This window comes from Squalius cephalus, assembly GCF_949319135.1.
Source record: "Squalius cephalus genome assembly, chromosome: 12".
NCBI classification, from domain to species: Eukaryota; Metazoa; Chordata; class Actinopteri; order Cypriniformes; family Leuciscidae; genus Squalius; species Squalius cephalus.
Genome location: NC_137133.1, coordinates 18518207 through 18542357, shown reverse-complemented (window position 1 = coordinate 18542357; position 24151 = coordinate 18518207). Strand labels below are relative to the sequence as shown.

At 41.7% G+C, this 24151-nt stretch overlaps 1 protein-coding gene across 2 annotated transcripts in view; it reads right to left on the bottom strand.

Annotated features, from left to right (window-relative positions):
* Positions 1–6085: 6085 nt before the first annotated feature.
* Positions 6086–24151, bottom strand: part of LOC307168145 (exostosin-1) — a 352549-nt gene continuing 334483 nt past the window's right edge. Inside the window, exons 10-12 of one of the 2 annotated variants that reach the window (XM_079887788.1) lie at positions 19688–19848; positions 8838–9009; positions 6086–6731 (exon numbers count right to left, since the gene is read on the bottom strand). In XM_079887788.1, the coding sequence (XP_079743914.1) occupies positions 6546–6731; positions 8838–9009; positions 19688–19848 (519 nt within the window). In that variant the 3' untranslated portion in view covers positions 6086–6545. The remainder of the gene's footprint in view (positions 6732–8837; positions 9010–19687; positions 19849–24151) is intronic. The other variant, XM_079887789.1, reaches the window with a different exon arrangement.

The following is a 24151-nucleotide window of genomic DNA, read 5'->3' as shown; positions in this document are numbered from 1 at the left end:
AAAAGAGAACAAACTGATCCTGCCAACAAACATCTTTTGATGGAGCTGAACTCAATTGAATTGAGTCAAATCTAATTCCACTGAACTGAAAGCAGGCAGAGAAAGAAAGCCTGAGAGAGATATGGATGGAGGGTGAAAGGAAGAGAGGGCCGGGGAAGCGGATTAGAGTCTCCAGAGATGTGGCAGTCGTCTGAACAGGTGTTTGTCGAGGGAGAGAGAGAGACACTGGAGTAAACTGAACTGCAGCGGCAGGTTCTCTGGAGGTGTGTAAGTATGCTGCACTGTTTGATGTGTGGAGAACTGAACTGATTTTGATGTGCAGTCCTGTGTGGATTGAGCAGGGGAGATATGTCACACACATGCAGACCCAGAGATGGGCTTTCTGATGTCTGTAGTTATTGACTTTTCACTTTTCTGACAGCTGCCTGTTTTCCATTCAGGGAAAGGCCACACACATACACACACCCTTTATCCCCGCAATCCCTGATAGCGCCTGTCAGTCAGAAGTCGTTCAGCGGAGAGGAAGTTCCTAGGATGCCACTGCCAGGAAACACAAATGTCTGCTTGAGAGAAGTTGCATCAAAAGCTGAGGTAAATGGGTTAATTATCTTTGTCCAGACTTAGACACATTTTGGAGAAAATCACATGTGCTGGCCATGAACAGAACATAATAATATATTAGTATACTGTATGCATCAGTTAATCACTGTCACATGAGCAAGAAAGCTGATGTTAAATACAACAATAATACAACTTTCTTTTATACAACAATACTAAAAAAACAACTGAATGAGTATCCAATGCTATCTTACGACCAATTCGTACGAATTCGTACGAGGCGGCTAATTCGTACGACCTCACTGGTACGAATTTGTACAATTTGTGTCAACACCAGTGATGGGTAGGTTTAGGGGCAGGGTCAGGGGTAGGTCATATGTACAAATTCATACGAATTGGGCAACTTGTAAAATATGTACGATTTAGCAAAAATCTTACAAATTCGTTAGAGTTAGGTCATATGAATTCGTACGAATTTGCCACCTCGTAAAATACGTACGAATTGCTGTGCGATCGGGTTGTGAGTATCTTACATTATAGACAAAATACTAGCTACTTTGTCTATTTTACTTTGCCAACGAAAATGGTTCCAGACAAAGCCGATGCAGAATCAACCGCTGCATGTCTCTGAGCAACAGAGTAATGGTGTTTCATTCCTGAATGAATCTGTGTTTTTGCATGAATTGACTAATTCATGAATTGAGTAAATAATTCAGTAACTCAGTCAATTGTGGTCACCTACTGGTCGCAGTGATTTTGCTAAGTAAGACATGTTCCTGGATCAACAACACATTTAGTTGATCCAGGAACAACATTCTTTTCCGAAAATTTTGTCCTAACCATACATATCCTTAACCCTAAACCTAACCTAACCCGTAACTTGTCCCTAAAATCAGAGGGAAATGTTGAAAGGTGAATATTACTGATGTAGAAGCACCTAACCCTGGTTGTAAGCCTAAACTTAACATAATCTTGTCCCTAAAATCTGATTAGTTGATTGGAATGTTGTTTCGAGTATCAACAAAGATATTGATCCAGGAACATGTTACACTTGGTGAAATCAGGTTCTGTGGCAAACCCAAACTCCATTAGGTGACAGAAATGGAGAAACCAGACTCAGTCGGGGGGCCAGTTCTCCTCTGTCCAAATGAACGAACATGGTGTGATTTATGAAGAGCATTGAATTTGCATTAAATGAAATCACAGAGATGTTTTACTGTTGGTGTTCATGTTGGTGCTCATCTTTCATCATGATTAGATCATTTTCATTTTTGGTTGAAGTATCCCTTTGAAAAGTCCAAAAAAGTTTAACTTTGTTGGACCAGTTATGTTTGAGCTTTTGAAACATCTGCTTCATGTTCAACAGTGAGAGGAGCATCATTTCCGCAAGTCTCTGTGGTTGTGGAGTGAAGACATCATCCTGATGAGAGTCGACAGGAAGAGTTGAACGAGAAGAGAACACAGACTAACGAGAGAGAGAGAGAGAGAGAGCTGGAAAGGAGGTACTGTGAAAGGGCAGATCTCCTCCTATCGCCATTCTTTTTTTTGTTCTGTCTGTTTGTCATAAAGATCAAAGAGTTTAAACTTCAGACAGATATCAAAGCCTGTCAATACATACATGCACATCACTGCAGCTCTAATAAAGACATCACCTGTGAGACAAAAACTTCAATAGAGAGTGTATGAGTTACATCAGCCCTGCTAACATATGCTAATATGCTGATATACAGATGGTATGGGGTGACGTGGGAAGGTCAGATCCAGTATCACGTCCAAATGGATTTAGAAGACACGAGCTACATGAAGTTTAGGCTTGTTGTAAGCCAGAACTTATTTTGACAGTGTAGCCTAAAATGAATGTAAATAAAATAAAACCATGCCCAAATACATGGATGCTCTTACGAAAATGTTTCCACAAAAACACAATAATTTCTGAATTTGGGATTCACAGTCAACTTCACACTTCCAGTCTACATGAGGAGTTGAAATTTGGTTAATACATTGATCTAGTTTCTGTCATATATTTGCGTAACATAAATCATGAAATTGACAGTGCTTGTCATAATGTGCTGGTGTGCCTACTGTCTAATATTGATACTAGCGGAAAAAAAGAAGTACTTTTACTGTTTACAAGTTGCAAGTCCGCACAACTCATTACTGCATAATTGCAATGTACTTATTTCTGTCGGACTGGACTGTTGCTGCTACATCTCTACACATATCATTATGAACGATTCGATATTTCTTATGTAAGTACATAGTACTTAAAGACACCTAATCTAAAGTGTGACCAAAATGGACTTATGTCAGTCCATAACAATTGATTAAACAATTGAATAGTAAATTAAAAAGGAAGTGAATGATTTCGCTGTGGACACCATCTTCCAGCAAGATGCTGGAGTTCATTCGGTGAGACCTGAGAAAAAAACACGGATGTGTTCGAATGTAGAGTGTATCTGTTGTAATGCTTGCTAATACATTCAATGATGCTTGTCCAATGATCATTGCTTCACCAACAAATAGGTTAAATCTGCAATAAGCAGCTTCACAAGTCATCTTGTTTGTTCTAAACCTTCCAAAACAAGGAATGTTCTGGTTTCTGGCAGATATTTCACACAAAATAGAGTAAATATCTCAAAACGTTAACTATCATAGTCCTAAGAGACCAACAGTACTGACTATGCATAACAACAGAAACATTGCTGGTTTGAGGATGGACAGTAATGGTTTTGGAATGTATTGTTGAAGGTGGTGGATTTGTTACACAAATAGTGTTTTGACAGCTAAAGGGATTGAATGCAGAGATGCAACATCTCTGAGACAGTTTCATCATGTGGATAACTGAAATGCTGTTTCTCTTAATTTTTATCTGCTTTTATGCAATTATGTTTAAAATGTTAAAGCTAAAAAGTCTAGATTCCCTTTCAAGGGAACTTGAGCTGTGTAGAGACGCTGTGGGAACGCCTCTGCGTGATTCACTATCTCATCTCTTAAAAAAGAATTGGAGACTTGCAAGCCTTGTCGGCAGCTCCTTCGTGCACCTAGAATTTGCACCTGGCATGGCGAAAGCCTTTCTTCACCCTAGAACGGGTTATGTCCCTAAGGTTCCCACTAATATTGAGGGTCCTATCGTTCTGTCCTCCCCTTTTTCAAACATCAGATCAGGAGAAACTTAATCTGCTGTGCCCCTGTCAGGGCATTAGATGTCTACACCCACAGAGCTGCCCAGTGGCGAAAATCAGACCAGTTGTTTGTCTGTTTTGTTTCCCCCAGGAAGGGGTTCCCAGCATCTAAGCAGAGGATGAGCAAGTGGGTAGTCGAGGCTATCTCTCTATCTCACGAGACCTTCACCTATGGCTGTCCAGGCCCACTCCACTAGGAGTATGGCCGCTTTGAAAGCTTTACTTTCAGGAGTTTCTCTGCAAGATATTCGTGATGCGGCAGGCTGGTCCTCTCCGCACATGTTTGTGAGGTTCTGTAACCTGGATTTGGGCTCCATTCCGGGGTCTAGGGTGCTTTCGTCTTAGTGTGCACAACGATTTCACATGGACAGGCACTTGCTAGTCTGGTGGTGTGGGAATAAGGTACCCACAGCATTTCAACACAGTTAGAGTTTCCTTGAAAGGGAATGTCTCCTGTTCCGACTGTAACCCTGGTTCCCTGAAGAGGGAACGAGAGGCTACGTCACCCTACCATACTCTCTGCATGCCTGTGATCGACTTGCTTCAGCCTATCAGAAGCTAGTGCTGTTTTTTTTTCCGGGTATGCTTTATAGTTTCCTGATCGTGACATCACCTGTCTATGAAGTTCTGTCACACCATTGGACTGATTTCACACGTGCTTCACGATGCAATCATGTAGAGGTGTTCCCACAGCGTCTCGACTCAATGTCTCATTCCCGCCTCAGGGCACCAGGGTTAAAGTCATAACCCGAGATGTTTTCCTGACTCATCCCTACCAAGAGGCAGTTGAAGCGACAGAAAAATACAGAAGTGTAAGAATACAGAGTGCATAGAGTGTACATCAGTTGTATACACATTATTGCGCTGCATTATGGGATTGAATGAGTGCACTCAGACACAACTACAAGTGGGGGCTGTAACTCCTAAACCTACGACTCAAATGTGTTTTGAATTCGTTTCGCATACCTACCCCGAAGTGATAAAATAAAATAAAATTCTGTATCAAAATTTATAAGGAAAGCCCAGTACTTTGTTTAGGCTTGGTTTGTAGGGAATTACAAACCTGCGCACATATATTCAAACGCACATAACTATAGACCCAATTCTTAATGCGCATGTGAACGCCATCAGCGTTTATCACAGGTTCGCGTTTAAAGTCTGTGTAGAGAGAATGGTGTCGTCTTAGCGGCCCCTAATTTAATAGCAAATGATCGTTGCGATGGAAGCGAATCAATCAAAACTAACTTTAGCTGGAAAATAACTTTAATAAAGAACCGCTACAAAGCCAAAACAATCTCTGTTACCATAAATTATACGTTTATCTCTGTAAAGCTGCTTTGAAACAATCTACATTGTTAAAAGCGCTATATAAATGAAGATGACTTGACTTGACTTGACTTGAAGGAGGCATGGCTTTGGAGACACTCTGAAGGGAGGGTGGGATCTTATGCTTTTAAAGCTAGCTTTCTATTGCTAGCCTCTCAAAAAATACCTAGCCTACCTTTAAAAGACCCTGCCCCCATCCTTTAGTTCAACTCTATTTGTATTGTGACAATGTTGAGGCTATATGTAAATTAACCATGTTTATTCATTCTCTGTGTTACCTGGACAGAGAAATTAACATTTATTTGTCAGCAAAACTCTATTTTTCAAAAAACTAATTTTTCAATGCGGAAGTCAGGTGTTTTCTGTGAATGTGCGAGACTTCCGATTTATTAGCTGCTATAGGGAAATAACGAGAAGAATACATCAAAATGCATTAAACTATAAAACTGTTTTCTACAAACCAGCATATTTATAATTAAGATAATACATTATGGTAAGAAATACCAATTTGCTATAAGAAGCAGAATAACGACCTGTTTTAAAAATAACTGGAAGCTAATGACTACGGAAGCCAGACACATTAAAATTGCAAATGGCCGTGGCCTGAAAAGTAAGATACATTACAGACTGATGGGAGGGGCCATGCCCAGTGCATTATGGGTTCTGAAGTTGTCCTACCTTTTTGACAAAAGGGAAGAAAACAGCATCTTTTCTTTGTTTTCTCTAGTCAGGCAGCACTGATTTTCTACCCGCCTTTCTACTGTATAAGCAGCCAAGTTTTATTGAAAGCCCATTTTGCCAGCGGTGAAGTACCCGTTTTAGGGGTTGATGCCTTATTTAACACCCATCCCCCATTAATCACACCCTTCTCACAAATTATTCAAAAGCCATGTGTGAGCTTTCCAACCTAACCTGTTTTTCTTCAAAACATCAGAATATTATTGATATTGGATGATCTGTTCTGAAGTAAAATTGTGGTATTAAAGGAAAAAGAAACACACTAAAATGATACAAAAGTGAATATTTAGGGTGCAAACCCACTTTGCATTCATAGATTTTATTTTTGTTACCTTCTTTTAAATAAAAAGATAATTTCTTAAAAAAAGAATTTAAATTAAAATACATATTGCAGGCATAGGCAACTCTTTCAGCTATTTTTCATCCATTCACACGCCTGTTTCAACGTGTGCAGTGACCACAGCCCTCCCAAACAACAACACCGACAATGACAACAAATTCAAACGCGCAAAGACCAGTCTGATTCTGAGCAGCTGTTTGCCTCAAAACTTTCAGCCGCAGATAAAACCATTCAGTGTTGCATATTTTGTTATAATTTATTCTGTAGATGGAATATATTGTTTTTGTCTCTGGTCTGTAATGAGTCCAGGTGAATCGAACACTGCAGGTCTGTTTCGGGATGTCCGGTTGAGTTCACTGGAGTGTGTGTGTGTGTGTGTGAGGGGTGGGGGGGATAGCCCTTCACAACCTCTCGATGTCTCTGTATTTCTTGCGTAGGATGGAGACCTGGTCTTTGAAGAGCACAGGATCCAGACGCAACTGAGAGTGTAAGAGAGGCATGAAGCCAAACCAACTTGTGAAAGAGTTCATGCAGGACTGACGCTGTGCAAAGTGGTCTGGGTCGGCCCATCGAGACGCCTTAGAGCCCTGAGAGAGAGAGAGAGAGAGAGAGAGAGAGAGGGAGGTCTGTGTATGGTTCACCAGGCAGATTATGAATGAGGGCAGGAACATGTTATTGGAATTGGGCAGCACTTTAAAAGACACTGACAAACAGAGCGAACACGGAGTGTTCATTTCACGACTCAGAGGATAGACGACAGTTATGGCCTTACATTCATGAGAAACACTTTGGAAGGATGTCTAGCCCCTTGTTAAAGAAGCTTACAATCAACTAATACAGAACTACATGCTTTGAGAGGTACATACAAATATTTTATATTGTTCATAACATGTTTCATCACAAAATCTTTAGACATCCTTGACATGACTGACTTATATTTTACAATTTTGAGATTATAATCAGCAAATAGCCATTTAGCTTCTAGCGTTAGCTTCTAGTTTAAGTTCAAGTGAATTTTGAGCAAATATTCAGTAAAACAATAAACTTTCTAAAACTTTGAAACTGTATTTTCCCAAACTCCAAATTACTCCTAACGTATTTAAACTACATTGCATTGAAAAATGCCGAATTGAAAAACCTAGTTAACTAGCCCATGCTACAAGCTAATAACAAAAAGTAGCTAACCTACCTACAGTATTTAAGGGGGCAATAGCTAATTTTTAAAATCAGAGCAGTACAATTTCTGCCACATACAGTATCTCAATAAGGCTTGTGACTCTAAAAGTAAGATAATGATAGCATTAAAAATCGAGATAAATCATAACAATATGTGACAAAAAGCAGAGAGAAAAAATGCATTGCTTTGAAAACAGTTAAACTAATGTCAAACTACTGAAAATGTTTTAAAGTTAAAAATAAGAGTTACTACTAAGGGTAAGTTTACATGACAACAATGTACTAAAAATGGAAAATTCTGTCCTTTGTGTTTTTCGTGTACAGATGTTGTGAAAACGATCTTAGCATTACTTCTTAATACTGTATCAGTAATCTCATGTCAAGAATCTATTTTTTACATTTTTATACTATCAATTTGCAACAACAGAAGATTCAGAGCAACTCAGCCGAAACATACTGTTGCATTGGGATTTTTTTTTGCTCCAAAAATGGACGAAGAACATATTACTAGAGATGCACCGATACCACTTTTTCCAGAAAAAACAGTAAACTTCTTGTTCATTGTAATAATGTAGGGAACCCCTCCTCATACATAAATCACATAACAGGTCAAGTTTTTACTTGCATATAAGATTTAGTTTTAACCCAAATGTGGCATGTGTGCTGAGCGATCAGCAATCAAGGGCATGCAACAGAAGTGCACACACTCTCTCTTTTTTTACAGTCAGTTAACATTAGTAATATGTGCCTCATTTTACCTTCTTTGCTATGGACATATTTAACCGAACTACAAACTTTCCAGCGATGTCTTTGAAAAAGGGATGTGTGATTGACAAGCTTGCGCTCAATCCACTCAGTGTGGTTTTCATCAGCTAGCGCACAGCAGCTATATAGGCGTAAACATTTAATTTGTTTAAGATTCTATTAATTCGATACATTTACTTATCTGTTTGCTCTGTTGTCAGTGTTTCTTTGTCACAAACACTGTACTGTACATGCTGTGGTATCGGTTTGTTGGTATCAGAGCATTTTAACGAGTACGAGTTCATGAGTGCAGTATCGGGCCCGATACCAACACTCGTATCGGTGCATCGCTACTTATTACATTATCATTATATTACATTTTCATTATATCACCTTGCTCTGAAAATATATGTTGGCTAATCATTAATGCTAAAGAGTGCAGAGTTTTGAAAAAGACAGGTTATCTACAATTGGAAAGAAAGAAAGAATGAAGAAATGTATTAAAAGAGAAGGAGAAGGAGAGCAAGGGGAAATGGGTAAGGTAGACAGACAGAGAGAAGGATAGCACAGCAACCTTGCTGTCAATCATTAATCTCACCTTACCATGAAGACATTCATCAAACGGACCAATACTGCTGAATCAGATCCACACACACTCACAGCCCTGGAGCGCTCCATCCATCACACACTACACAGACGTTTCTGATCTCAATAGGGAATCGCCCTGGACACACACTCATCTATTTACAGTCCATACAAACACAGACTCATACCTGCTGCATCATGGTCTCCTTGTACTGTTTTTTCTGCGTGACTTTGATTGGCGGGAGTTTGGATACTGCAGAGATGAGGAAATTCATGAGGATATCCTCACAGTTGGCCAACTGGTCCACCATTGACAGCAGAGACATCGGCAGGTAGTATGTGTACAGGTGATGGTAATACCTGTCCAAAATAAATAAATTATATATTAATAAAGATATTATTAGCTGTGTGAAAAATGCCCTTAATTTAACATCACACTGTAAATATTTATGTTCTGTTTGTGGACTCTTATGTTGTGTTTCCTTTGGTTCCCATATTTCCTCCCTGTGTTTAGTTCCTGTTTGCTTGGTTTCTGATTACATCCTTTGTTACTATGGTTACTCATTGGTTAACTGATTATGTTTACCTATCTTATTTGGTTCCTCATTTAGCCGGTGAATTTAAGCCCTCAGTTTTGTTCCACCTTTTGTCCTGTATTGTCTATGCTTGTGTGTAGCTGTGGCAGTTTCTCCAGGGAGGTATTCCAGAAAGCAAGGTTATCTTACCATCAAACATACCCTGGCCTGAACACTTGGTTGATTAACCCAAACCTTCCTTACTTAAGGTATGGAGTACGGAAGTAAGTTCGGCCAACCCAGAGCAGGTTATTAGACATACCTACTTTCTGGAATACCCCCCTGCTCCTATGGGTTTGTTTGTTTGTTTGTTTGTTTGTTTGTTTGTTTGAGTGATGTTGCTGCATCAAAATCCTTCTCCTCTTATTTTGCCTGCCTAGCCATGGCAGGCACAGATATTACACACTTCACCATTGAGTTTCTCCAGTAATTTCATGTCTACTCTACAGTAGAGGTTTTCAAACTGGGGTCCAGGGACCACAAAACAAAGTCAAAGAAAAATTGTATAACAATTTTAATAATATGTTACATCTGACCAAATTACTACTGTTATAGTGGTCCCCTAAATTTAAATGTTATCAATTTCTCAAGTCCATTGCAAATAGATTTGCTATGCTGCTGCTGCTGTAGGTTATTGCTGCTGCAGTAGAGCAAGTACAGAGATTTGCATGTCAATAGATACACGACACACTGCTGTGAGCATATAAGACATGCTGCTGCTGCTGTACAATATAGCGTACATGAATTACCCATAGCAGATCTATACAGGGGATGGGGATGGTGGAGGGTTTCTTAAAGCGCGCTGCAACTGCTACAGCAAATGCTGACCAAGTATTTGAAGGTTGAGGAGCGAGTTCATTGGCTACTGATACAGCAGGAACCAATCAGCTGTGCCCTAGAGATAATGATGTGATTACAAGCAGTAGTTTCATGACAGAACTTTTTTTTTTTTTTTTTTTCTTCAGGTTCATGCATCTAACAGCACTCTTGTATTGTTTTAAACATTTTTGTAATGCTGTCAATATTTATAATATTTTAACATAAATGGATCCTTATACATGAAAATACATAGCTTCCTTTACCCTTTGATTGGCAGCTGCCCAGAATACACAAGCAACCACATAATACATTAACAAACCCTTCTAGTATAATGGCAGTGTGTTTTGAATGAGCAAGCACCCTTACATTAACTTGAAAATATACAAATCTTGTTTTATAATGTTATTCACTTAAAGGAATAGTTTACCCAAAAATGTAAATTCTCTCATCGTTTACTCACCCTCATGTCATTCCAAATGCACTCTATGCACTTCTTTCTTCTGCTGAACACACACACACACGCACGCACGCACGCACACATGCACACACTATTTTGAAGAATGTTGATAACCAAACAGTTTGGGTTCCCCATTGACTTCCATTATATTTTTTGTCCATACAGTGGAATTCAATGGAAACTGAAACTGTTACCAACATTCTTCAAAATATCTTCTTTTGTGTTCCACATTAGAAATACTATTCCTTTAACAAGCTTATAATTATTTATCATATTTTCTTTTATGAGAAACAACTGAGACAAATTAAATGAGTGCTTCATTAAGAGAAACCTTTGAGCAATAAAACGTTTTTCTTGGTGGGACTGAGATAGTCACTCATGATATTCTTCACAGACAGAGACAGGAGGAGCCCACCCTGCTGTGAGAACCTCAAAAAGACAGATGTTTTAATTTCTGTGAGTGACACCTTCTCTCTCTCTCTCTCTCTCTATCTCTCTCTCTCTCTCTCTCTCTCTCTCTCTCTCTGTCCTTATTAAACCGAATCTCCTTTCCTGCCTGCAGATGTCTTGTCTGTCATTCTCTTTCCTTCCTTCTCTTTTGCTCTCTCTCTTTGAGGGAAAGCCATCAAAACGTTTCTCTCAGCCCTGCAGGTGGCTTATCTCTCTTCACACGTTTATTTATGTCTTTTTCTCCTGTGCACTTTAAGCTCGGGTCATTTTGCAGGTGGTTTGTCAGCTCGCTGACCAGTAGCAAAGCAGTTAATCTGTGTGTCGGGTGTGTGATGTGTCAGTCTGAAGGTCTGTGTGTGTGTGTGGCTCTGTTGTGAGTGATGAGTTCGGAGACCTTCGGCTAAAACAAACTGTGAACTCCATCTCACCTGTGCCATTTATCGTTAAAATATGGCCAGTGAAGCTGTCAGACTGAACATTTATTACCTGCTTTAATATCAGCCTGTCTCTGAGCGATCTCTATCGCAGCAGGTCTCACAATACAACAGTGTTTATATGTGATTGGTAAGGTGCATTGAGTGTTTTAGAGTGTTTCTATGCTGTTGCTAAAGTGCTCTGTGTGTTTTAGAGTGTTGCTATGCTGTTGCAAATATTTACAATAGTGTTTCTATACTATTGCTAAGGTGCTCTGAGTGTTTTTAGACTGTTGCTATGATGTTGTGAATGGTCTCCAGAGTGTCTCCAGAGTGTGGTTGCTAAGGTGCTCTGGATGTTTTTAGAGTGTTGCATTTCTGTTGCTAGGGTGTTGTAAGTGGTTACTACAGTGTTTGTGGTTGAATAAATAAAATTTATTTAAAGTAACTAGTTGAAAAGTAACTAGTTCTTTATCAGCTGAATAATATATTTATCAAAAGTAATTTAACATGAAGGTAATTTATATAGTATAGTCGAGTCCTCAGTGTCCTAGTATAGGCTCAACCTTTTTAACTCAGTTTTTGGGAGCCTGGTTTCAGCTTCCCAATCTGTTCTGCTGGCTTGCGTGAACCATCAGGCTCGGCTATGCGATTCAGTTCGTATGGTCTCCTCCCCGCTTCCGGGGAGTCCGCTATACCATGGTGGGTGGCAATGGCGACTCGGTCGCCATGTACGCGCAGCTTACGAGCAAGCGCGCAGTCACTGCTGAATTGCCTGAGTCAATTCGAGGGCAAGCATGCGGTTCCACTGAAGTTATTTCAGAGGCTCCTGGGGCATATGGCATCCACAGAGTAAGCCACGCCATCGGACTGCTTCATATGAGACCGCTTCAGCACTGGCTTCGCAATCGAGTCCTGAGATGGGCATGGCAACAGGGCACGCTCCGAGTACCAGTTACTCTGGCCTGCTGTCAGACCTTCACCCCATGGTTGAACCTCTCCTTTCTACCGGCCTAGAATTGTGAAACTTACTGTGCCCTTAGAATGAGTTTCCAGGCATGTTGTTGTCTCAACAGATGCCTCTGCCATGGGCTGGGGTGCCATGTGCAATGGACATGCTGCCACGGGCTCCTGGACAGGACTCCAGCACCTTTTGCATGTCAATTGCCTTGAGTTGCTGGCAGTACGTTTGGCTCTGCACCGTTTCCGAACGTTGCTCAAGGACCAACACGTACTAGTCCGTTCAGACAGCACGGCGACAGTAGCGTACATCAACCGACAAGGTGGTCTGCGCTCCCGCCGTATGTCGCAACTCGCCCGCCATCTCCTCTTATGGAGTCAGAAGCATCTGAGGTCGCTTCGAGCCATTTATATTCTGGGAGAGCTGAATCGTGCAGCCGACGAGCTCTCACGATTTTGGCCACATCCAGGGGAATGGAGACTGCATCCCCCTTACGTAGACAGAACGCAGTGTTTCATGACCTCAGACCAGCTCTTTGTCTGTTTTGGTGGGAAGCTGAAGGGAAAGGCTCTCTTCAAGCAAAGGTTGTCTCACTGGATAGTGGACGCCATTGTCTTGGCTTACCAGACGCAGGGTCATCCATGCCCCCTAGGGGTGAAGGCACACTCCACCCAGAGTGTGGCTTCCTCCTGGGCTTTAACGCATGGCGCCTCGCTAACAGACATCTGTAGAGCTGCAGGCTGGGCAACACCCAACACTTTCGCGAGATTCTATAATCTCCGGGTAGAGCCAGTGTCCTCTCATGTACTCACTTCCACTAGCCAGTAAGTAGGACCTGCTTGGTGTCATCGCTTGCTGTGCCATTCCACTCCACGGACTGGATACGTGCGCTATTTCACTCAGATGAGTTCCTTTTAGACCCTGAGTGCCTCATGCACTGTTGATGCCGTCACCAGAGTGCATGCCCCGTCAGTCAGCCCTCGTGATTCGCTAGGTGCTTCCATGTGCATGGTTCCCCGCTTGGGTAACCCCCACATGTGTATTTCCAAGTCTCCTCCGAGCACGTGTTTTCTCTCGGCAAGACCTCTTGCCATCTCGAGGTTGAAACATTCCACCCTGTGGTCTGTATACCTCTGAGTTTTCCATATGCATCCCACTCTAGGGTCATATGTGTATTCTAAGTCCTCCCTACAGGTAGGCGCTTTGTTACATATTCCACCTGGGATATGCCACCCAATGTACCTTGGTATTCTTGCGTTAAGCCTTGCCCTTCGTCAGTGCTAGTCTCATGACAGGGAGCTCAGACTTACGCAGGGCACTAGAAGTCAGCCGCTATGGCGTGATTGAATTGGGACCACCATTTCATCATTCACTGACGTAACTCGTAGTGACTTAAGTCCCCCTGCCACAACCGATGTACCGCTGAAACAGCCGGGCACACAGTTTCGGCAAGTAGCACCTCACTGCAGTACACGAGATCCAGGGGGTGGACTTGGATCCAGATCTAAGGGGTTGAGATTGGTAGGTTTAGGGGTGGGTTTAAGGATCAGGGGGTGGAGATGGGTAGGTTTAGGTATATGTAAGGTGGGAGGAGTTGGATCTGGATCCAACTCCTCCCCCTGTATTTCGTGTTCTGCAGTGAGGACCATCTCGATTCGGCTCCTCAGCAGGTAACATAATGCGAGATTGCACTTGCGGCTCCTTTTATACCCACGCGGTGGGGCGGAGTTTGCGATGCAAATTCCGCAGACCCATGGTATTTTCATACTATTAGCTCATTTTCTAATAACTCAAATGTGATAGGGCTCTCTAGCAAAACCCCCATTTTGTCATTCACTGACGTAACGTCTCCGTTCCCTCCTCAGGGAACGAGGGTTATATACGTAACCAAGATGTTTCTTATACCAAAAGATGTGAATATGAAGGAAAACTGTAACATTAACCCCGGTCTCCCTAAAAGGCTAAAAGTAATTCTATATTAATCAAAGTGTATTGGAGCCAATTATATCTACTCATGATGAAAGATGAATTCATATTGACATCACTAGAGAGAGACGACACAAAATATTTATGTGCTAGATATTTAATTAAACTACTTTACTAAATCTAGCTATATGTGTAGCTTGATGATTCTTGGTATATCACTTGTATTTCAGAAAGAAACATACCCAGTGTTGGGCAGTAACTAGTTAACGCATTACAGTAATAATATTACTTTCCCTGGTAACTAGTAGTGTAACTAATTACTAATAAAATTTAAGTAATATCACATTTACCATCCAAAAAAAATGGCTAGTTACTAGTTATCACTAATGATTTGAAATTCAAAAATCCAATCATACCTAATTTATAATTTTTATATTTTTTAATTGTTCAATTATTTTAATTTTTTTTATCAAAGCCATTATTTTAATTTTGTAGGGAGAAAGGATGACATCAAAAACATCAATGTCACATGTAAATTGTGTAGTGGTACTTAGACTTTGTCTACTGCGATCAAGCACATCAACATGAAACTCATTGAGAAAAAAAACCCCGCCAAAGATGTGGCCGAGGATGATGGCTGTAGCCCTAAAAAGGCAAAACAACAAAAATTTGATTTTTATCGTGCTGGACAGCAGTCTACAACAAGCGAAAAAGAACTAATGAAGCTTGTGGCTAGTTATGTGGTTGATGAAATGTTGCCTATCTCCACGATTGACTCTCCATCTTTTAGGAAGATCCAAGGATAAAAAACATTTTTATGAAATATAACACCCCCACTCCATCCAGCGCACCTGTGGAAAGACTGTTCAGCTTAGGAAGATTGGTTCTGACACCAAGAAGAGGCAGACCGTCCGATAAAAGGTTTGAAAAGCTTCTCCTGATGAGATATAATCGAGCTTCAGATGTGAGCAGTGAAAAACTAGTGGTGAGCAATAGGCTAAAAAAAATAGTTTAAAATTAAACATGAATGCAAATAGTATATTACTAATTGTAATTAAATTTAACTTAATTGTTGATGTGTGCCTACTGTTTTATTTGTCTTCTGTAATATTTTTAGGTCTTATTTAAGTGAAACATTCAAAGACCACATTCCATTAATTGTTGTTGCCAGATATATACACAGCATACTACTGTATAAGCCTATTTCATCATCAGATTAAATGTTCTGGTGCTTGTTGGCCTCTTTTTCATTCAACCAACATGTTTGGTTGGTTCTACCTGTTTGAGCCCTGTTGCAGATTTTACTATGCTGCTGCTTTATTAAATAACAGAAGTTGTTTAAAAAATAGTGGCTTGTCATCAGTTTGAGCTAGTTGTACTCTGTTTATCTGTAACTTTCATGGATCCACAGACTGCAAAAACTATGCAATTACCAATTTTTTGGGCTGTAATGGAAAAGTAAAGTAACTAGTAGTGTAATTACTGTTGGCCAGGAGTAATAAGTAATGATATTACTTTTCAAAGGAGTAATTAGTAATGAGTAATATATTATTTGTTTTGAGTAACAAGCCCAGCACTGATCATACCTCTCAAATGGCATTTGCACTTTCGCATATTCAACAGTCTATTACAATACGCACATTAATAGTATTTAAAGTCAGACCTGGCTCTATGTATTTACATTTACATTTACATTTATGCATTTGTCAGACGCTTTTTATCCAAAGCGACTTACATTGCATTTCAAGGTATACATTTACATTCTTATCAGTTCATGCTTTCCCTGGGAATTGAACCCATGACCATGGCGTTGCAAGCGTTAGGGTTAGCGTGAGCTGTGGCGTGAGCTACAGGAAAGCTTGTATCTTCAACAATAGATGCATATGCAAAAGGTACTGTTCCCTTTCGAATGGCTTCGCTGCATCCCCTAGAGGGCGCTCTGGGGAATGCCTCTGGCATGACTGGTGTCTGAAGCATGAGTCTAAACACGACAATGAACTTGACACTGGCAGGCAGCAGCCTATGACGTAACTACTGGTGCGACCGGGAGTATAAAAGGGCACCAGTGACATACTTACCTTTCTTGTCTTCTGTTTGAATGTGTGTCTAACTGGAAGACTATGGCTAGCATTAGTGCTAAGTCCTTTAGAAAGAGTGTCTGCATCCATGTCAGCGTTTTCTGACACCTGATGACACACAATATGTGCATTATTTGCATGGGCGTGGAGCATGCATGCTCAGTCCTTGATGGGGCTGTTTGCGTGCATTGTAAGCGCTTTTCTATGAAGAAACTTCACTCTTGTCTGTCCCTCTTCTTGAGGGAATTAAGACAGCCATCTGTGCCTCGCGGTTCAGGACCTGCTGAGGTGAGTAGGAAACTGAGGTTTTGGAGCTTGTGGATGAGTTCGAGAAAGGTATGAATATTTCTCATTCATTTGCGGCTTAAGAGAGCAAGCTGCCAGATTGTGATGATGTGTTGTCTCTCACGTTATCTGATTCGGCAGCGAGCGTGCTCCTGGCTTTGAGCCAAGACGAGCAGGACGAGACTGTTGAGATCAAAGATGTTTCTGAATGCTCTAAGCCCGCCTGCCCCGCATATGACGAGTTAGAAGTTATGTCCTGCGCCATGGCGACATTAGATCTGCCGTGGAAGCGCGAGAAGCGCAAGGTTGCTCGTAGTCACTTGGATGAACGCTTTTAGTCAGGACATAACCGTCCAGCTCATACTAGCCTTCCCTTTCTTCCAGATCTTCATGCTGAGGTGGACAGATCATGGGGAAAGCCATATTCAGCCTGCATCCATCGCACTCAAGTGAATTATGCTGATGTGGAGGGGATGCGGGAGTATGGTTATGCATTGATGCCTCTGATCGAAGAGACGCTGGCTAGCTATCTCTTGATGGGCGAGGCATCTGCATTGAATGCTCCATCTCTGCCTAATAAACCGCTGCATGTCACATTTCGCCATAATGGCAGAGCATATGTGTTAGCGGGTCAGGCTAGTGCAGTGCTGCACACTATGGCTGTGCTGCAGGCCTAACAGGCCGACCTGCTGAATGACCTGGACCAGGGGCTTCCCCCTGAAGCGGTAGAGGAGCTGTGCCGCACCACAGATTTGGCTCTCCGTGCAACAAAACAAACTGCGATCAGTCGATCCATGGCGGCCATGGTGGCTATGAAGAGGCATCTCTGGGTGAACCTGGCTGACATCTGGGAGAAAGAGAAAAACATTCTCCTCGATGTGTCAGTTCTGCCCTCCGAACTTTTCAGCACATCCATTGAGACAGTGGTTGGTAGATTTAGGGAGGTGAAGGCGTGCTCCGCAGCTTTTAAGACCTTTATACCTTGCCGGTTCAGGTCCGCGCCTTAGACTGAGAAGGGGTCTGGCTTGTCCTAGTCTCAGGACCGAAGACAAGACCAGAAGGCTAGCCTCTTGCGCTTCCCCTCGTTCGAGGGGTACAGCGCAGAGGAGGTGGAAAGCCAGAGGGAGAAGAAAGACCCGAGGGAAGTGATCCAAAAGAAGCGTTCTAGGGTCCCAGAGGTTAAAATCACATCTGACTCCTTCCTTCCTGAGGCATCCACCTCCCTCAGATAGCGTCATCAAGTAGTTGGCTTCCTGTAAGCCTACTTGGTATGCTGTTCTGAGTATAGGACATTGCTAGGCCTCCTCTCGCTTTAGAGAATTGTTATGTTGAGGTCTCTGTCTGCAGAGCTCCACCACACAGTGGTCAGGCTTTTGGAGCCTCTTTGGCCACTGCCTTTAGGAAGCGCCATGGGCCTACTCTCGCTATAATGAGTTATTTTCGCCTCTGCTCTTTTTAAGCTTCACCTGCATACAGTACGAATTGATTATGTTTCATCAAGCCTCCTCAGGAAGCTGTTTTTGGCTCTCTGAGCCACCTTAGCTAATGCTTAGGCCTGGAGCATTGTTAGGCTTCTTCTCGTTATGAGAATCTTCCTGTGAGGCAGTGTTGTCAAGCCGTTAGGCTCCCTTTGAGCATCTTTGTCTACTGCGTTTATAGAAACTGCTCCTCAGTGCTCAGCCTGGGGCAGCATCGAGTTGTTAGGCGCACTACGTGCCTCCTTGATGGGAGCTTGACAGGGTAACAATGCTGAGTTGTTAGGCTCTCTTGAGCCTCCTCGGCTGTTCTTTTGATAAAGTGTTGCTAGGCCTACTGTTAGGCCTCTGCTCCCCAGGAGCTCCACCCTTTTCTGGAATTCCGAGTTGTAGAGTCTCTTTGAGCCTCCTTGGAGCTGCCCTCTCCTGAAGACAAGAACTGGATGACGTATTTCACAGGTGCCCTTTTATACTCATGGTTGCACCAGTAGTGATGTCATAGGCTGCCGCCTGCCAATGTCAAGTTAATTGTCATGTTTAGACTCATGCTTCAGACAATAGTCACGCCAGAGGCATTCCCCATAGCGCTCTTTAGGGGATGCAGTATCTCATTCCCCTTCTCATGGAACCATGGTCACATAACCTGAGACGTTTTGGTTATTGTGTATGTAATGCCCTGTGAAGAAGATAAGCAAGTAAGCAGATTAAAATAAGCAAAGGATTTTTCTTATTTTTGTAAAGGATTAGTAAACTCAGCTAATCAGGTTGTATTAGCTATGGCAAACTGACTACGGATATTTTCAGATGACACACACTTTAATCCACGGCTGTGCTTGGGTCTCAGAAACAATTGGAACAAATAAAAAGGAACTAAAGTTCATTGCAAAAATGTTATACATTTGTCTCTTTTTTTTTCATTCCATCCTACCTTGCAACATTGTGCTATATAATTATTTACGTTGATTAGCCCTCAAAGGCCTACTATTATACTGTAATTATACTGTTTGAAAGTATTTTAATAAAAAATCAATAATACTGTTGAATTCAAGCATTTTCCCAGCACTTTTTTTAAAGCAGTGGCAGCTGGTGCTTTTCAACGGTGGGACGGCTACTTGTAATAAGCTAATAATGATTTTAAATTCACCAAATTATAATAAAATATATATATATATATATATTATTTATTATTGTGCATACACGTGCATACACACAAGTACTGGGTCTGGTGTCAGATGCCTCCAGCGTCTCTGACTTTGTGCACACAGGAGATTCCCAGAGAGCGCGCCAGTACTGCACTGCGTTCTCTTTTGTGTCTTATCGTGCTTGAATGGTTTAAAAGCATTTGCTTGAATAAGAGTGTGATCATATAATGTAACGCTGGCCAAAAAAATTATGGAAAAAAAAACGGATTCTGCATTACTTATTTTGAACACGTTAAACTGAATTGTCAACGGATTAATTCTGACAGCCCTAGTTAAAATGCAACTACTTATTATTGTTGAAATGTTGAAAAATCGAAGAAAAAAAAAGCAGAATAGAACAGAAAAAATACATCTTTAGGTCAGTTTTGTCTGTGTTGTATTGTTCTCTGGAGATTACCTGTGGTAGAACGCAGCTCCTGTGAGCACCATGGAGTATTCGTTGGTCCATTTAGAAGTATAACCCCACCTCCCCTTCCCACTGTCCCAGTAATGGCTGCGTGCTGGGTAGCCTACAATACGATCTGGAAAACTTTGCCATACAATGAAGGCAAATTCAACCTGCAAACACAGAGAAGTGCACAATTTAGATTACAAAAGTTCTGAAATAAACTAAAGTAAATAAAGAAGTTTCATTTTTGGTTTTCCTTTAAGAACGAAGACATAATGTTCCTGTCCATTATCTCTTCAGACTTAAGATAAAAACAAAGTGAACACACTGCTTAAGAAACTCATCAGAGGAGATTAAATAAGTAGAATTAACAAAAGCAACATTTGCTCTCTTGATAGTCTATTGAAAGAAATGTCATAGGCTAACTTCCAGTGAGATAAATGATCAAAAGAGCCAATGGGAGTTAAAAGAGAACAAGCCTTTTTTAACTCATCTCTTTATTTATAGCCTTGGATTTTCTAATGCCTTCAGACATGCTTCAACATCAACACAACTGATTGTCTGCATGCAGGGGATGAGAGCCATTCTTGCTCTGTCAAAAACAGATGCACACATATTAAAAAATGAACCCTCAAATCAGAAGAAAAGGTTGCAAACGTCCCCCTTAATGTTACAATAGATGAATCGCTGCATTAGTCGTAGACTCTGAGCTAGATTTATGACATCATGCAAATAACGTGGCCGTAAGGAATTACGGCTTTAAGGCGCACCATTCCAGCAATGCATTGTGGGTGACACAATGAAATTTGCTGCATTCATTATGTGTACCGGACCTTGATTATGGATCTGAGTGAGTGGGAAAGATGAATAGCAGATAGAATCACAGCTGCTTTTTTCAAGAAAAACGGCACTCTATTATAATGTATGTAACTAATTGTCTAAAACAATTTTTTTTTGTGAAATTTGTGCCAAAACAAAAAAGGTCAATACTGAAATGATGCATTAAGCATCACTCACACAGAAATCACTTTCAAATCAAGACAAACATGACGTGGGGGAAAAAAAGTTAAAAGTTACGAATTCGTTTCCACAACATATTATTTTGTTCCCTTTTTTTAGGTCATCTTGGCCATGCTGTACTAATTAATTCCTTTGTTTTAGTCAATTAATAAGTCGTTAGAAACATATTTTTTATTGTAGCCATGATATATATATTTTTTTTTCCTCGCATGTCATGTGCAAGGCCCCGTAGATTTATGTTGGTAAACATGGCAAATTTGTGTGACCAACTTGAACCCGATGCAAAATTTGTGTAGGGACACCTACCCGAACATACAGGTATAAATAGGATCGGCATTACTTCATTCATGTTTTTCTGAGGAGGGAGGTTCAGGGCTGTGGCAGGGGGATGTAACATCTCCGTTCACTCCTTTAGGGAAAGGGGGTTACATTAGTAACCTAGACTCTCCTATTCAGTCAGTCACGTTCGATGTTACATCGAACTGACGTCATGGGGTCCCTATGGAAAAGCGCCATAGCCACTTAACTGTGTTGCGAGTGTTGGAGACGCAGATGCTGGCAAGCTTCCGTGTACCCTTATGGCGACTGCTCTCACTATGTCGTAACATACCCAGCGCCCCATGTAAGCCCAAGGAGGTAGTCCTCCATACCGAAGGGGATGGAATGGACAGGGTTTACTCTGGGGATGGTCGAAGCTGCTCTACCTACCCCAGGCAAGAGTGCATTGGAACTCAATTCCCATTGTTTTTCAGCCATGACCACAACGCTGGGGAAGCGTGTCCAATCCAAAAGGAGGGGAACACTACGGAGACCACACCCGGCCCAAAGGGAGTAAACGTGTGGAGGTTACACATAGGGACTGACCCGTGGGGCAGTGCTACATATGGAAGATCTCTGCGGTAGGTCCTACCTAGCCAGGGAGGGCTACTACCGGTGGAGAGACAGGGCAGAGCAGAACCACACAGGGAAAGACACAGGTTTACCGTCAGGAGAATGCCAAGGCGATGGAATCCACTATCCAGTTGGCCAACCTCTGTTTGGAGACAGCCTTTGTCTTCTCATGGCCAACCAAGGGCTGAATGTTTGGTGACAGCTCGGTGTGATACCCTCATGGGGGCTTGCTCTTTTCCCAGTTGACCCCAAGCCTCAAATGGCTAAGGGGCCTGAGCACCAGGTTCCTATGTTCGCATAACTGATCCCAAGACTGGGCCAGAATGAGCCAGTTGTCGAGATAGTTGAGGTTGCGAATGCCCACCTCCCTGACTTGGGCAAGGGCAGCCTCCGCAACCTTAGTAAAGACGCGGGGAGACAGGGACAACCCAAAGGGTAGGACCCTGTACTGATATGTTTGACCCTCAAACACAAAGTGTAGAAACGGTCTGTGTTGAGGAAGAATCAAGACATGGAAGTACGCATCCTTCAGGTTGATCGCTGCAAACCAATCCTGGGAGTGAATGCATGAGGTCTGTGTGAGCATCTTGAATGGGAGCCTGTGAAGGGCCCGATTCAAGACACGCAGATCAAAGATTAGCCATAACCCCCCGCCTTTCTTGGGTACAATGAAGTACAAACTGTAAAATCCTGACTTCATCTCGCTAAGAGGACTGCAATATCCACTCGGAGGAGAGGGGCGTCCTTGCCTGCCACCGAGGTAAACAGGGTGCTATATGTATATGGACGCTGAACCTGGGAGGAAGCCCGGGGAACTGAATTGCATAGCCGAGTCTGATTGTGCGAATGAGTCAATGGGAAGAACTAGCCAAGCTCCCAAGCTCCGTACGAGTGGTACCAAAGGGCCGGGTGGAGAATCTTTAGTTCCATTTTATTTCTGTTCCGCCGAACAGGCGAACAGGCTGGGGGCCAGCCCGTGGCATCTTGGTGGCAGAGTCACACCGGGGCAAGATGTGCTTTATGGCCTCCGTCTGCTTCTGGACTGCTGAGAACTGTTGGGCAAAGTCCTCGACAGTGTCGCCGAAGAGGAAAGCGAATTTTGTCAGCGTCCTTCATCTCAGCCAGGTCCAAACATAGTTGATGTTCCTGGCCCACCAGAGTGGACATCTTCTGGCTGAGGGTCCGGCTTGAAAATCTCACTGGCCAATGTTCATTGGATCATTTTGTTACCACTTGGAGGTGATTGGATGTAACGTCAAACGTTACTGACTGAATGGGAACTATAGCTTTCTAAGCTACAAGCTGCTCATAATCTAATGGAGTTTAAGTCGTGATAAAACAGGTACAACAGATCTTTTCTTTCATATTGTGACGTACATCAAAGTGAAACATTGTCGTAAAAAAAAATTGGGGAATTGGTTCAGTCCATCAGTTGTTGATTGGATGGAGGTGGATCTGAATGCAAGTTTAGAGTCAATTGTATGAAAGGGCTGGAGTGAGTAATTAGTCACATGAATTTTGTGGCTCAGATGATTATTTTTTTTTAAACACTCTCCAAAACTTGAGTTCCCCCAAGCAAAATTGGGGATCCAATTGAGATGAATGGGAATGCTAACATTTGTGGCAAGCGCACATAAAGTCAGATGTGCAATAAAGACAAAATGGGAAAACAAACATACAATAGATGAAGACACAAATTCACCTGCGGAAATAAGCACACACTAGATTAATGCTGTAATTTATATTACTCTGTCATTGTACTATAACAATTATTACCCTTTCTGGTCAATTCTTCAGGCCATTAACTGCAGCACAGACATCATAACCCATGGGCTCTGCTTTGCCGCTGTTACACCACACATGTACCTACAGTCTAATGATGCTTGACGCACAAGAAAAACTCAACCCCTATATTACATTTCCCATTTTAATAAGCTAGTTAATGAGTTGAAACAATGCAATTATCAATTCCGTGGAGCCATAGCGCTGCACAGTCTTAAAAAAAATTCAACTGCTACTGCTAAATATGCCATATTCTCACAATCTCAGCACTATTCAATTAAAACCCTCTCAAACGCTTAAAGGGCAATTACTGTGGCAGATTACTGTGTGAAACGAGTAGAAGCTTCTTTCCAAATGTTGCTGGATTTGTCTAAAGCCACAAGAGCTTCCTCACTGAAACTGAGACTCATTAAACTTTTGTAATACGGGTTCTGTAATCTTGTACCACTATAAAAGTTAAGTGGATATTCTGGCCAGGCAGAGGTAAAGATGTACTAGCTGCAGTTAATAAAACATCAGTTTGTTGAATTATGAAGAGCAGGTTTCAAACACACACTGAGCTTCGCCACATGTAATGAACCTGAGAAATTAGAAGCTTTCTACATCTGATTGTGATTGGATGAATTCTCCCCGCTTGTAACACTGAAATGGAATAATATCTTACAACATCATCGAATTTTTATAGTATTATTATACAATTTTTTTACTAATATATATATATATATACTGTATATATATATATACATCTGTATATATATATGCAAAGCTTATAAGTTGTGC